Raw genomic sequence first — 15,750 nt, forward strand, 5'->3', positions numbered from 1 at the left:
GCGAGGCAGGGGAGCCAGGAAGCAAGGCAGGGGACCCGGGGAGCGTGACATCATCGACTGTGATCTGATCTTGTGATCATATCACAGGGATGAAGAAGAGGGAGGGAGCACTTTCTCCCCATCTCCTCCAGTGCCTGTCTCTACCTATATCGCACTACACTCGGATTACATGAGAGTGCAGTGCGATGTTTCACACACTCCCATAGACTTGTATGGGTACGTGTGAGCCGAGACTCGCTGCCAAACACAGCTTTTTGCGATTCATTCCGCTATGGTATGAGAAAGATGGACACTGCCGCATAGTTTTGCACTAGAGTGAGAGCAATCCAATGTTTTATCGGATTCCACTTGTCAGTAAAAAACGCAAATGGAACCGAACCCTTTGTCCCATAATCCCTCTTCCCCTACTTTCTGGTCAACTTAATGCTTGTACACCAACAATTGCAGAGTGTGTGTGTGTTTGTGTGTGTGTGTGTGTGTGTGAGTGTGTGTGTGTGAGTGTGTGTGTGTGTGTGTGTGTGTGTGTGTGTGTGTGTGTGTGTGTGTGTGTGTGTGTGTGTGTGTGTGTAGGGGGTGGGGAGGAGGGTGGAGATGCAGTGGTGTAGGCGACCAGGAGAAGGATTTAGTGAGGACTAGAGAGGAGTAGAGATGAGCGAACCGGTCCCGGTTCGGCTCGAGGTCGGCTCGCCGAACGGGGGTCCCGTTCGAGTTCGGTTCGTCGAACGTTCAACGAACCGAACTCGAACGTATAGGCTATAATGGGAGGCAATCACAAACATATAAAAATGCATTATAAATATACACAAACAGTTAATAAACATTGCCATAACACTTACCGGTCCTCGCGATCCCTTCTGCACTCTGTCTCCTGCCGCTATTCCATCCGATGATCGCTGAATGCTCCCGGTGACCTGCACTGCCAGCAGAGATGCAGGACCTATCGTGACGTCAAAATAGCCATGTGACCAGTCACGTGGCTATTATCTCATTGGCTACAGACTGGTCACATGACTATGACACGTCATGTAGGACCTGCGAGTGCATCTCTCCGGTACACGGTGCACATATGTGTATCGCCGTGTACCGGCGACATGCTCTAGCACACGGTCGACTCCCCGTTCCGTTAGGGACCGGCTGACACAGCCGGTCATTAACGGAGATCACCGTTGCCATAGCAACGCAGTTAGCGGTGACGTCACCGCTAACCGCGGCTCCAAGAGCACCGTTGCTATGGTAACGCGTCTGTCAGCGTTACCGCTGTTACCGCTGACAGCCAGCACTGATCACTCACGGAGTGAAGGCTGCACGCTGCTTCCCGATTGTAGTGAGGATTGTACTGAGGATGAGGTTCCCCAGCCCATGATGGGCTGGTGCACCTCATCCTCACTACAATCGTCACTACTACTACACTAGTGAGGATTGTAGTGAGGATGAGATGCCTCAGCCCATGATGGGCTGGGGAACCTCATCCTCACTACAATCGTCACTACTACTACACTAGAAAGAAAGAAGACAGAAGAGCAGGATCGTGGAGGGCTGACAGGGGGTAATAAAGATGGAGTCTCTAATGTGTCTGTGTATTTATTTCTATTAAAGTATTTTTTCTCTGTGTGGTGTTTTTTTTAACCCTTTATTGGAGATTCTTAATGGCCGGGTCAAACGTGCCTGACATTAAGAATCTCTGGCTTAATACTGGCTAGTAAAACAAAGCCAGTATTAACTCATGATTACCCAACAAGCCACCCGGCTCCAGGGCTGTTGGAAGAGTTGGATACAGCGCCAGATGATGGCGCTTCAATGAGAGCGCCATTTTCTGGGACGGCTGCGGACTGAAATCCGCAGCAGAGGTGCCCAGAAACCTCGGGCTAACCTGTGCTGCGGATTTCAATCCCCAGCTGCCTAGTTGTACCCGGCTGGACACAAAAATGGGGCGAAGCCCAAGTCATTTGTTTTTTAATTATTTCATGAAATAAGTGAAATAATTAAAAAAAACGGGCTTCCCTATATTTTTGGTTCCCAGCCGGGTACAAATAGGCAACTGGGGGTTGGAGGCAGCCCGTGGCTGCCTGCTGTACCTGGCTAGCATACAAAAATATGGCGAAGCCCACGTCATTTTTTTGGTGGGCAAAAAAATTCTGCATACAGTCCTGGATGGAGTATGCTGAGCCTTGTAGTTCTGCAGCTGCTGTCTGCTCTTCTCCATACAGATAGACAGCAGCTGCAGAACTACAAGGCTCAGCATACTCCATCCAGGACTGTATGCAGAAGTTTTTTGCCCCCTGAAAAAATTATGTGGGCTTTGCCATATTTTTGTATGCTAGCCAGGTACAGCAGGCAGGTACGGCTGCCCCCAACCCCCAGTTGCCTATTTGTACCCGGCTGGGAACCAAAAATAAAGGGAAGCCCTTTTTTTATTATTTCATGAATTTCATGAAATAATTAGAAAACAAATGACGTAGGCTTCGCCCCATTTTTGTGTCCAGCCAGGTACAACTAGGCAGCTGGGGATTGGAATCCGCAGCACAGGTTGGCCTGAGCTTTCTGGGCCCCACTGCTGCGAATTGCAGTCTGCAGCTGCCTCAGAAAATGGCATTTTCATAGAAGCGCCATATTCTGGCGCTGTATCCAACTCTTCCAGCACCTGCCTGCTATACCTGGCTAGCATACAAAAATATGGCGAAGCTCACGTCCTTTTTTTGTAGTTTTATGGCAAAAAAAATAAAAAATGCTTCCCTGGATTTTCCATTGCCAGTGAAGGTAACACCAAGCAGTGGGGGTTAGCAGCCAGTAGCTGCTTGGATTACCCTTAGCTAGCAATACAAAAAATGCAGCGGGAGCCCATATATATTTTTTTTAATTATTTATTTAAATAACTAAAAATAAAATGGGCTTCCCTGTATTTTGATTGCTGGACATCACAGTGCTGTAAAAATAAATCTTTAAAAAAATGACGTAGCGCTCCGCGGTATTTTTGATTCTCAGCGCAGATAAAGCAGACAGCTATGGGTTGCCACCCCCATCTGTCTGCCGTTACCTTGGTTGGCAATCAAAATACAGGGAAGCCCATTAATTTTTTCTATTTAAAAAATAGTTAAAAAAAAAATGACGTTGGGTCCCCCCATTTTTGATAGCCAGCTAGGGTAAAGCAGACGGCTGTAGCCTGAAAACCACAGCTGGCAGCTTTACCGTGGTTGGGGATCCAATGTGGAGGTCCCCTCAGGCTCTTTTTTATAATTATTGTATAAATATTAATAATTACACAATAAAAGTAGGGTCCCCCCCAAATTGGATCACCAGCCAAGGTAAAGCGGACAGCTGTGGTCTGGTATTCTCAGGGTGGGAAGGTCCATAGTTATTGGGCCTTCACAGCCTAAAAATAGCAGGCCGCAGGCACCCCAGACGTGGCGCATCCACTAGATGCGCCAATCCTGGCGCTTCACCCCAGCTCATCCCGTGCCCTGGTGCAGTGGCAAACGGGGTAATAAATCGGGTTGATACTAGCTGTAAAGTAACCTGAGATCAAGCCCAGCAGTTTGTGATGTCATGGCGTCTATTAGATACTCAACATCATAAACTGTCAGTACTATCAAAAAAAAAAAATCGACAAAAGAAATTTATTTGAAAAAACAGTCCCCAAAACATTTCCTCTTTCACCAATTTATTGTAAGAAAAAAAATAAAGGGGTCCCACGACGACTCTGGACCGTCTAGAATATGGGGGGGAGACACTCAGGGAACGTATCCCCCATTTTCTAGGAGTGCGGACCCTTCATGTGAGGAGTGTGGGTGCAATGAATCTGCACTCACTCTTCTCGGGTCCACAGCAGCAGAGTCCATGTCGTAATGGTTGCTACCAAAGCTGCAATGCCCTGCTCATGAGGTAAGGGCATGCCTAATCATGAGAACTACTGTAGAGGAAGCTCTGCTCACTGGTATATAGGTGCTCAGAGGTAATAATAGATAAAATTAGTGAGTAACCTCGGCACTCTAAATCTCCCAGACTAAGTCAGTAAGTCACAACGGATAGTAATGCAAAATCACTCTTTATTGGTCCGTATTAAGAAAAAAAAAAATTTCATAAGCATATATGTTTTTGTCCAAAACAAGTTACAAATGACGTTTCGGCCTGAGCCTTCGTCAGATTGGACTTATCTGCATGTAATCATGAAAAATGACAATAATCAGTATCACATAAGAGTGAGAGAACAATAACATAAACTCGAACAATGTAGAGGTACAATTGGGATGCAGCAAAAAAATTGCAACACAGCAAGAAATGAAACACATGATACAAATGTCATAATACAGTACAAGGACAATATAGTAATGACAAATATGGGGTCAGAGTAGACTTAGCTCTGGTACGAAAGAGATGTCAATCATAAAGTAACATGTGCAGTAGGTGTAGAGCTACAGTGTGCATGGCAGAGCTAATGGGTAGACCGACCATAGAAAAAGAATGGAGAAAAAGTGGAGAAAAAGTGGAGAAAAAATGGAGAAAAAAATGGAGAAAAAGTGGAGAAAAAGTGGAGAAAAAGTGGAGAAAAAGTGGAGAAAAAGTGGAGAAAAAGTGGAGAAAAAAATGGAGAAAAAGTGGAGAAAAAGTGGAGAATAAGTGGAGAAAAAGTGGAGAAAAAAATTCTCCACTTTTTCTTCATTTTTTTCTCCACTTTTTCTCCACTTTTTCTCCACTTTTTCTCCATTTTTTTCTCCACTTTTTCTTCACTTTTTCTCCACTTTTTCTCCACTTTTTCTCCATAAGTGGAGAAAAAGTGGAGAAAAAGTGGAGAAAAAGTGGAGAAAAAAATGGAGAAAAAGTGGAGAAAAAAATGGAAAAAAAGTGGAGAAAAAGTGGAGAAAAAGTGGAGAAAAAGTGGAGGAAAAAGTGGAGAAAAGTGGAGAAAAGTGGAGAAAAAGTGGAGAAAAAGTGGAGAAAAAAATGGAAAAAAGTGGAGAAAAAGTGGAGAAAAAGTGGAGAAAAAGTGGACAAAAAAATAGAAAAAAAGTGGAGAAAAAGTGGAGAAAAAGTGGAGAAAAAAATAGAAAAAAAGTGGAGAAAAAGTGGAGAAAAAGTGGAGAAAAAAATGGAGAAAAAGTGGAGAAAAAGTGGAGAAAAAGTGGAGAAAAAAATGGAGAATAAGTGGAGAAAAAGTGGAGAATAAGTGGAGAAAAAGTGGAGAAAAAAATGGAGAAAAAGTGGAGAAAAAGTGGAGAAAAAGTGGAGAAAAAAATGGAAAAAAAGTGGAGAAAAAGTGGAGAAAAAGTGGAGAAAAAATGGAGAAAAAGTGGAGAAAAAAATGGAAAAAAAGTGGAGAAAAAGTGGAGAAAAAGTGGAGAAAAAGTGGAGAAAAAAATGGAAAAAAAAGTGGAGAAAAAGTGGAGAAAAAGTGGAGAAAAAGTGGAGAAAAAAATGGAGAAAAAGTGGAAAAAAAGTGGAGAAAAAAATGGAGAAAAAGTGGCGAAAAAGTGGAGAAAAAGTGGAGAAAAAGTGGAGAATAAGTGGAGAATAAGTGGAGAAAAAGTGGAGAAAAAAATGGAGAAAAAGTGGAGAATAAGTGGAGAAAAAGTGGAGAAAAAAATTCTCCACTTTTTCTCCATTTTTTTCTCCACTTTTTCTCCACTTTTTCTCCACTTTTTCTCCATTTTTTTTCTCCACTTTTTCTCCACTTTTTCTCCACTTTTTCTCCATTTTTTTCTCCACTTTTTCTCCACTTTTTCTCCACTTTTTCTCCACTTTTTCTCCACTTTTTCTCCATTTTTTTCTCCACTTTTTCTCCACTTTTTCTCCACTTTTTCTCCATAAGTGGAGAAAAAGTGGAGAAAAAAATGGAGAAAGAGTGGAGAAAAAGTGGAGAAAAAAAATGGAAAAAAAGTGGAGAAAAAGTGGAGAAAAAGTGGAGAAAAAGTGGAGAATAAGTGGAGAAAAAGTGGAGAAAAAGTGGAGAAAAAAATGGAGAAAAAGTGGAGAAAAAATGTAGAAAAAGTGGAGAAAAAATGGAGAAAAAGTGGAGCACCCTTTGGTGCCTTTCATGTGGCACTAAGGGGTGCTTAGCTTTGTATTTAGCCAAAAAAATGAAAAAAAAATGACGTAGGGTTCCCCCTAGTTTTGTAGCCAGCTAGGGTAAAGCAGACGGCTGCAGCCTGCAGACCACAGCTGGCAACCTCACCTTGGCTGGTAATCCAAAACTGAGGGCACCCCACGCTGTTATTTTAAATTAAATAAATAATTAAAAAAAAAAACACGTAGGGGTCCCCCAAAATTGGATCACCAGCCAAGGTAAAGCAGACAGCTGGGGCCTGATATTCTCAGACTAGGGAGGTCCATGGTTATTGGACTCTCCCCAGCCTAAAAATAGCAGGCCGCAGCCGCCCCAGAAGTGGCGCATCCATTAGATGCGCCAATCCTGGTGCTTCGCCCCAGCTCATCCCGCGCCCTGGTGCGGTGGCAAACGGGGTAATATATGGGGTTAATACCAGATGTGTAATGTCACCTGGCATCAAGCCCTGGGGTTGGTGAGGTCAGGCGTCTATCAGATACCCGACATCACCAACCCAGTCAGTAATAAAAAAAAATAGACGACAAACACATTTTTATTTGAAAAAACAATCCCCAAAACATTCCCTCTTTAACCAATTTATTAGAATGAAAAACAAATCCAGGTCTGGTGTAATCCAAGGGGTTGCCATGACGATCCACACTGTCCCAGTCAATGAAGAGCAGGATGTTCCCCATTGGCTGGGAGAGCAGTGCAGTGACCTGAGCTAACATCAATGGGTCAGCCCAGGTCACTGCAGGGGGGTGACAAGTGCTGCTGTCAGCGAGGTACATTACCTGCGCTGATCTCCAGCACACTGACAGCCCCTGTCACTGAGTTCAATGACCGGCGCCTTCCCCTCAAGTATCGCGAGAGGTCCGTGACGTCACCGCTAGTCAGTCTCGGGACAAGCGGCGGCCATGGAGGACAGTGACAGCGCTGAGGTCGGGATGGCGGGACTTCATCACCGCAGGTAAGCCGAGCGGGGGGGGGGGGTTTGTGTGTGTGTGTGTGTGTATGTGTATGTATGTGTACATGCCGCGGGCAGGAGGGGGCGGAGCGAGCTGAGCGGGGAAGTATGGGCTTCCTGCACGTAACTAAGATAAACATCGGGTTACTAACCAAAGCGCTTTGGTTGGATACCCGATGTTTATCTTGGTTACCAGCTTCTGGCAGGCTGCCAGCGATGGCTCCTGCACACTGTAGCTGTAAAAAGCCCTGCTTTTTGCTGCTAGAACCGTTCTCGAACGTATCTAGAACTATCGAGCTTTTGCAAAAAGCTCGAGTTCTAGTTCGATCTCGAACAGCCCCAAAAATCACTCGAGCCCCGAACTGGAGAACCTCGAACCGCGCTCAACTCTAGAGAGGAGTGCCGAAGAACAGGGCAGCCTGTGAGGAGAAGGAATGCACTGTGGCAAGTCATGGATGAAAAGCAGTGCGTTATGTCATCTTTACAGATTGGTCTCCAGTTCATGAGTACTTTCATCAGTTAGAGAAATATCGCCATAGGAAATTCTTCTTTTCTTTTTAAATGTTCAGTTGACAAGCCCCAACCCTCCTTCTTCTGGAGTGAAATGGCCACTTAGGCAGCAGGCACCTACTCTTGTCCACAGTATGTCACGGACTTGAGGACATTACATTGGTCAGGGGGGCAGGAGGATGTGGTCTAAAAATGCTCTACCATTTGATGTATCAGCAAACAGACCTATCAATACAATATGTTTAGAGTGCCATTTTCTTCTTATAGATCCCCTTTAATAGCATTGTATCTACTGCATGGAATAAATGGCTCTATAATAATAAATAATAATAATTTTGATATATTTTTAACTAAATGCCCAATGCTACAGACTGATTTTTTTCAAATTATAGAATATGCTGTTGTGACTGTCAAAATATACTGTAGGCCTTCACAATGACACCAATATTTTATTTTTCAGACGTGTATATGTCATCATGAACCTGTCATATAACCAGTGCCTAGAGGTGGTGGCCAGACAAAATGTTAGCATTATCTTCTTACATTACAACCTGACTGGGCGTCTAATTGGTCGATCAAGTGAAAATGGCATGCATCTGAAGATAATCAGCATCCTCATCAGTCTGTTCATCATATTGGAGAACCTGACTGTGCTGATTGCGCTACTGAGGTGAGAAGCAATGAAGCTGCAGGGGAAGATGTTTCTAGCTCATTTTTATAGTTTAAAAATCACAAGAAAGTAATAGAAATGTCTTCATTTTACAAACCATTTATATGTTTGTGTAACCCTAGAAAGATAAGCAAGTTGATACCTTTATGGCCCCGAAAGCATTGTTCCAGCAGCAAGAAATCACGTTTTTAAGTTCTATATATAGCGTTAGGTTCAGAAATATTTGGACGGTGACACATGTTTTGGTATTTTAGCTGTTTACCAAAACATATTCAAGATGCAGTCAATAAGTAATATAGGCTTAAAGTGCAGACTCTCAGCTTTAAATTGAGGGGATTCACATCCTAGTCGGAGTACAGGTTTAGGAATTCCAGCTCTTTAGAGATGAGTGGACCCATATATGTTCGGGTGACGGGTTTGGCTGGACATTAGTTAATAGTTCGGTTCGGGACCTGGACTTGACCCGAACTTGACCCAGGACCCCAGAGAAGTCAATGTAGACCTAAACTCGTGTACTGTAAAATGTCTGTAAAAGAGTCATGTTAAGGGTGAGAGGACTGCAGAAGGAAGGAAAATGGGGGCAATTGACCTGCAAACAAATGTGGATATGGAATACATTTAAAAAAATTATGTCGGGTTTCCACAATTTTTAATAAACAGTATAGGTAAAGCAGATAACAGTTGGTTGGTATTATCAGGCTGGCAAGGCCCATGGTTATTTGGCCACTCCCAGCCTAAAAATAGCACTTCCCACACTTTTGCTATGTAATCTGAGAACAGCATGATATGGAGACAAAGATCATGCTTTCAGCGATGTGTCACTTATTGGGTTACTTGTAGTTTGTAACCAAGCCCACATCACTGCTTTCCACATATGTACGTGTACACAGAAATATTATAATCAGTGGTGTGGGATGGGTTATACAGAGCTCAGCATTCCGAGGACTGCTATATCTACAACAGAGATTTTCTCAAAACTACAACCAGCAGCCCAGTAAGGGATACATTGCTGGAATCAGGGGTTTTTTTCCTCTACATCATGCTGATTTCAGTTTACAAAAAAAATCTTCTGACAGATTCCCTTTAAAAGGGTTCTTTCATGAAGACAATCCATTCTGAAAATGATGTCTGTTTCTCCCACCACTCATTTATTATCACTGGGGGAAGCCATGACCAGTCACTGATTTTCCCTTCAGAAAAGATATTGGTATTTAACTTCATTATGTTTTGTTTTGTTTTTTAGGTTCCTTCGTTTGAGACGTTGGGTTCACTGCTGTTTGGCAAATATTGCAGTTAGTGATCTCCTGGCTGGCATTTCATACCTGCTAAATATATTACTTTCAGGTGACATTACTTTCAAGTTGAACCCACAACAATGGTTTCTAAGAGAGGGCCTTCTATTTACCACTCTCGCTGCCTCAACTTTCAGTCTGTTCATAACCGCAGTGGAGCGATATTGTACAATGGTGGCTCTAGTGTCAGAGAGCCGCTCTAGAAAAGTGGTACGAGCACAGGGCTTGATAATTTTATGTTGGGTGCTAGCTGCTACTGTTGGGTCCTTGCCTTTATTTGGGTGGAACTGCCTATGCCACATTCAATCCTGCTCCAGTCTTCTTCCCCTTTACTCAAGGCAATATATTTTATTTAGCCTTGGACTTCTGTCTATTAGCCTGATTGGGATTATTGGTTTTTACTGCACTATTTATTACTTAGTGTGTTGCAATGCTAGGGGGGCTGTAGTCACGAACCAAAGTCGGCGTGCCATACATTTACTTCAAACTGTTCTGATCATCCTTGGCTCATTTGTCATCTGCTGGACTCCCCTTTTTGTCTATCTCCTGGTGGACTCTTCATGCACTCCCCCTACTTGTCAATCTCCAGTAGGACTGGAATGGGTGCTTGCCTTAGCTGTTTTGAACTCCGCTTTAAACCCATTAATTTACTCTCTCAGGAGTTCAGAAGTACGTAAAGCAATGGTGGCATTTCTTTGCTGTTCTTGCGCTATGGCTGGAATTAACATATGTAACCAGCAAGTCGGAGATGTCACCTCTGGCTCATCAAATGAAAGTTCAATCAGAAGAAAAAGCAGTGTGCGCCTTTCACGAGCAAGTTTTAGGAGTCCTGTAACCAGCATTTCTAGTGTGCCCAGTCAGTAATAAAGCTTTGGGCTAATTTAAGTCAATGACATTTTATATAATTTAATATGCCTATTGTGTTTCTCTAATATTGGTCAACATTTCTAGCAAGCAAAATGAAAAGGGAAGATAACTTTGATTCTTTGTATTTTCTTCTGTTATATCATCAATATTTCATTTCATTAGCTAAGTTTAACTAAAATATGTTGTCAGATTAGCATGGTATAGGCATTAATATGCAGTATTACATGGCAGTCATGATAGGCTTTATGGATGTAATGAATTGTCCGTCTACCAGACAATGCTCCAAGGGTCAGAAAAAATAAGACTAAGGGTGCGTTCACACTGGTGTATAGCCAGCGTATAACTCGGACACGATCAGATAGCACTCGCTCCAATGTTATACTATGGAGCAGTGCCGATCAGTGATTTTTTTTCTCAGGCTGAATCGGCATGATAAAATATCAAAGCATGCTGTAATTGGCAGCGTGTCTTGGTTCACGTGCACACAGACAAGTCTATGGATGCATGTAAATCAGTAGACTGTACTTGGACGTCATTTGAGTGCAGTCCAATAAACGTCAAGACAATGGAAAAGATGGAGAGATTAAAAAGCTTCATTATAAAGAGAGTAAAAATTTATACAAATGAACATTTTATTGAGCCCATTAAAAAATACGTACAACACACAGGGGGGCACATATCATTCCATGATTAAGACCTTTATAGGTCGAAACGCGTAGGAATAGCGCTCCGTTTTGTACTACTTTATGTGTCCCCCCCCCGTGTGTTGTACGTATTTTTAATGGACTCTAAAATTTTAATTTTTATAAATTTTTGCTCTCTTTATACGCTGGATATCTTCCGTTTGGATTCTGTTCATTCCTGCCCAGGTCAGGGCGTTTCTGCGTCTTTGTGGTGGATCCAGCAGTGAAGCAAGCTGAGCTGAAAAACATTTTTTTTTTCTCAGATTAAAAAGCTTGCCCACTACTTTTACATTGATGGCCTATCCTTATGCGGGCTTTACACGAGACGATAGATTGTGCGATATGTCGTCGGGGTCACGGTTTTTGTGACGCACATCCGGCATAGCGCACGACGTCGTCTCGTGTGACACCTCTGAACGACGCAGTATCGCTCACAAATCGTGAGTCGTGTACTCGTCGTTAACTTTCATAATCTCGTTTATTTTCATGGGCGCAGGTTGTTCATCGTTTCCGTGGCATCACACGTTGCTCCGTGTGACACCACGGGAATGATGAACACAACGTACCTGCGTCCCACGGCACCCGCCGTCTTAATGGAAGGAAGGAGGTGGGCAGGATGTTTACATCCCACTCATCTCCGCCCCTCCGCTTCTATTGGCCGGCTGCCGTGTGACGTTGCTGTGACGCCGAACGTCTCTCCCACTCCAGGAAGTGGATGTTCGTCGCCCACAGCAAGGTCGTCCGTAGGGTAAGTGCGTGTGACGGGGGTTAAACGAGTTTGTGCGCCACGGGCAGCGATTTGCCCGTGACGCAAAAACGACGGGGGAGGGTACGATCGCTCGTGCTATCGCACAATCGGTCGTCCCGTGTAAAGCAGGCTTAAGGCTAGGTCATGAATGTCTGATCGGGCGAGGTTTGACCCCTGGCACCCTCACTGATCAGCTAATGTTAGTGCCAGTGGCAGGAGCAGGCGGCCGCAAATGCAAAGTTTTGGAGCTGCACCATCTTCTGATATCATCCACGGATGGGCACTACATATTTTCCCACTATTGATTTAATTGGGAGGCGATATGCAGTAACTGGCCGCAGCTGCTATCAGTTGATTGTGCAGCACCAGAGCTGAGCACTTCTGGGACCAAAAGCAACTGATTGGCAGTAACGCTCGCTGCCGGGGATGGTGCTGCAAGCAAAAATGGACCCACTGGACCTCAAGGAGATCCTAGACCTACCCTTTCGTGGGGTAAAGTCCAGCCCTGTGGCAGCTGACCCCCAGGGCAGAGGCAGACAAAAGAGCAAACAGCACAGGCAGGACGGACTGGCAGGGTCTCTAGCACCAACAGGGCAGGATGGACAGGCAGAGTCACTAGCAAAGAAGATGGCATGACCAAGATGAACACAATTAATAGTACCAACAAGGCAGGACAGACTGGTAGCAGGTACAGGCAGGATGGGACTGGAACCAGGTGCTGACAGGACAGTACAGACTGGGACCAGTTACAAGCAAGGACAAGCCTGGAACCAGGTGCCAACAGGGCAGGATGGGCTGGGACCAGGTATAGGAAGGAACAGGACTGAAACCAGGTGCCAACAGGCAGGATGGGCTGGGACCAGGTACAGGAAGGAACAGAACTGGAACCAGGTGCTAACAGGCAGTATGGGCTCGGACCAGATACAGGCAGGGACAGGACTGGAACCAGGTGCCGACAAGCAGGACAGGCTGGGACCAGGTACAGGCAGGGACAGGACTGGAATCAAGTGCAAACAGGCAGGACAAGCTGGGACCAGGTGCAGGCAGGAACAGGACTGAAATTAGGTGGCAATAGGGCAGGATGGGCTGGGACCAGGTACAGGTAGTTAAAGAACTGGAACTGGGTGCCAAGAGGGCAGGATGGTCTGAGACCAGATGCAGGCAGGAACAGGACTGGAACCAGGTGCCAATAGAGCAGGACGGGCTGGAACCAGGTACAGGTAGTGCAGGGCAAACAGGATAGGATGGGCGGGTGACCTGACAACTAACCAAAGAGAACTCAACTGACTAACAGAACTGAAGGTGTTGAACAGGCACCTCCCCTAATGGAAGTGTGCCTGAAACACAGAGTGCCTCTCAGTGATAGGGTGAAAGGCACTTCCTAGAAGTGGGAAGCTGGCCGTTTAACCCTAGAACGCGCAAGCAATTCAATCTACCATAGAAAACAAATGACCTAGCAGGCCTGCGAGGCCTCAGGTATGCGTTCTAGGGTTAAGAGAAGCACAACCTAGGAGAACTCCGGGAGCCCTGTGCCACATGCACAGGCCCTGGAAGGCGGAAGGAGGTACCCACATGGAGAAAAGCAGGGACTCTGGACAGTGTGTAAAGAGAGGGCCGTGGCGGTGAGTGACAGCGCGTCCCAGCAGGAGGGGACAATAAGGAGTGTAGGGATGCAGCGTTACATCAGCGGTGGTGCCGGGTGTCAGATCCCAGTCAATCAGACATTGATGTACTATCCAAAGGTAGTGGGCAACCTTCTTTAACCTCTCCATCTTCTCCGCATCTGTGCTTTGATTCTCGCATTTCAGAGAATCAGATCACAGTGACTGACACTCAGATCACAGCAAAGTTTGAGCTGAGTGTCGTTGGCATCTCATGTCTAATGCACTTACATCGAAAGCAGTTAATTTAGGATATGCCAGAATGCAGTTCATTTAGAATATGCCACCGATAAAAAAAAGGGTATACATCTTGGTCAATAGTATGTGATGATTACAATGTGTGCAATATATAGGTATCCTCATCAATGTGATCAAGAATTATAGTTACAGAGATCAGAAAACCCTCCAGAATACTAAAAAGAATCACCAATCCCTACAATCATGTAGCAAATATGTGAACTACAATGTTTAGTCACAAAAATGTAACTGTCATATAGTAACAATTGCAAATCACCTTCCTAATTTTAATTTGAATTTTGCATACGATGTTCAGGTGTTTAAAAATTTTAAATCCAGATGCCGTAGAATAGTTTAATGCTATGACAATTTTGTATACCAAAAGAATGGATACGGCGTCACAAACTTTTTCCAGCACTGAATGTTAGAAATGAAGATTCATAACTGACAATGATTCCGTTCCAGATTCCAAATCTAAACAATCATGATCATAGTAAAGGCATTGAAGAATTTTCAGTTTCTTAGACCACGATACTATCTGTTTGTACTTAGGTTGCAGCATACCTATAGATAACTTTAGAGTTTTCTAAAGACGTATTTTGGCATGCAGTTAGCAGACTAAAGGTGGCTTTACATGCTACGATATTGTTAGCAATTGCTAGCGATATCGTACGCAAAAGTACCCACCCCCGTCGTTCCTGCGATTGTGTGTGATCGCTGCCGTAGCGAACATTATCGCTACAGCAGCGTCACACATACTTACCTGGTCAGCGGCGTCGCTGTGACTGACGAACAATCCCTCCTTCAAGGGTGAGGGACGTTCAGCATCACAGCGACGTCACCGCGACGTCACTAAGCGGCCGGCCAATCAAAGCGGAGGGGTGGAGCTGAGTGTGATGTAAACATCACGCCCACCTCCTTCCTTCCGCATTGTGGCCAGTGGCAGGTAAGGAGACGTTCCTCGCTCCTGCGGTGTCACACATAGCGATGTGTGCTGCCGCAGGAGCGACGAACCACAACGAAAAACAACCCTTACCGATTTTTGAGTTTGGGACGACCTCTCCATGGTGAACGATTTTCACCATTTTTGAGGTCGCTTAAAGTCGCTGGTAAGTGTCACACGCTGCAATATCGTTAATGACGCCGGATGTGCGTCACTAACAACGTGACCCCGACGATAAAAAATTAACGATATCGTAGCGTGTAAATCCCCCTTTAGTGCATTAGTTGGGTGGTGGATCATGAGTCTTGTGAGTTTTTTCCGAAGGCATGCACGCGCAAAACAGTGAATATATCCACTGACAGAAGGCATGCACTGCTGGGGCCATCTAGTGGTAGAAGGACTTGTACATTTGCTTTGTGAAAACTGTACCTTTCCTATGACTTTTACTCATACTGACATTCTTAAATGAAGAGAGCTATACTGAAAGATTATATCGTAGTGATTTATTTCTTCAGAGTTGTATGTATTGTTCATATATGGACGAATATAAAGTATGTAATTGGTGTATAAAATTGTTGTTATGTATGTATATGATTTAAAATATGAAATAATGCCAAATAAATCTGCTTTTACATTTTTGTTCTCAGTTTCATGAATAAAAAAAGATTGAATAATAAAGTGTGTGATCCAGTTCAACAAAACAGGTTAAAAAAATCTAGGAAAAATATAGGTTTGCAATTAAAAAGCAGAAAGTAATAAAAGACGTGCACTAAAGCAGGACCTAAAACCTCTAACATTGATCCGTATGAAACCAGACACTAAACACTTCACTATATTTAGTGCTGCTACTGACTCCAATACTGGCTTTAAGAACCTGTGCAGCTACAATCCAGCTATATATCTACCTCTCCCCACCCCTCAAAAAGAAAAGCACAAAAATGATATTTGTTGGTAAAGCTCCAAAACAGTAAAGGCGAATATAAACGGAAAAACGATGGGCACAGATACTATGCAGAGCACAGAGACATTAGGCAGTCTCCACATACCACGTAATACATTCCAATCCTCTGGTAAAACATAAAGCACCACTTTAGTGTTTTTTTTTGTTTCTTCTTCAGCGCTGGCGTCGGGCTTT

At 44.2% G+C, this 15,750-nt stretch overlaps 1 protein-coding gene across 1 annotated transcript in view; it reads left to right on the forward strand.

The window, feature by feature from the left end:
- S1PR4 (sphingosine-1-phosphate receptor 4) overlaps positions 1 to 15,184 on the forward strand; it is a 74,181-nt gene extending 58,997 nt beyond the window's left edge. The window contains exons 2-3 of the mRNA XM_075338103.1: positions 7,975 to 8,184; positions 9,428 to 15,184. Coding sequence (XP_075194218.1) covers positions 7,991 to 8,184; positions 9,428 to 10,340 — 1,107 coding nt within the window. The 5' untranslated portion in view covers positions 7,975 to 7,990 and the 3' untranslated portion in view covers positions 10,341 to 15,184. The remainder of the gene's footprint in view (positions 1 to 7,974; positions 8,185 to 9,427) is intronic.
- Positions 15,185 to 15,750: the final 566 nt, after the last annotated feature.

This window comes from Anomaloglossus baeobatrachus, chromosome 1 (assembly GCF_048569485.1).
Source record: "Anomaloglossus baeobatrachus isolate aAnoBae1 chromosome 1, aAnoBae1.hap1, whole genome shotgun sequence".
Lineage (NCBI taxonomy): Eukaryota > Metazoa > Chordata > Amphibia > Anura > Aromobatidae > Anomaloglossus > Anomaloglossus baeobatrachus.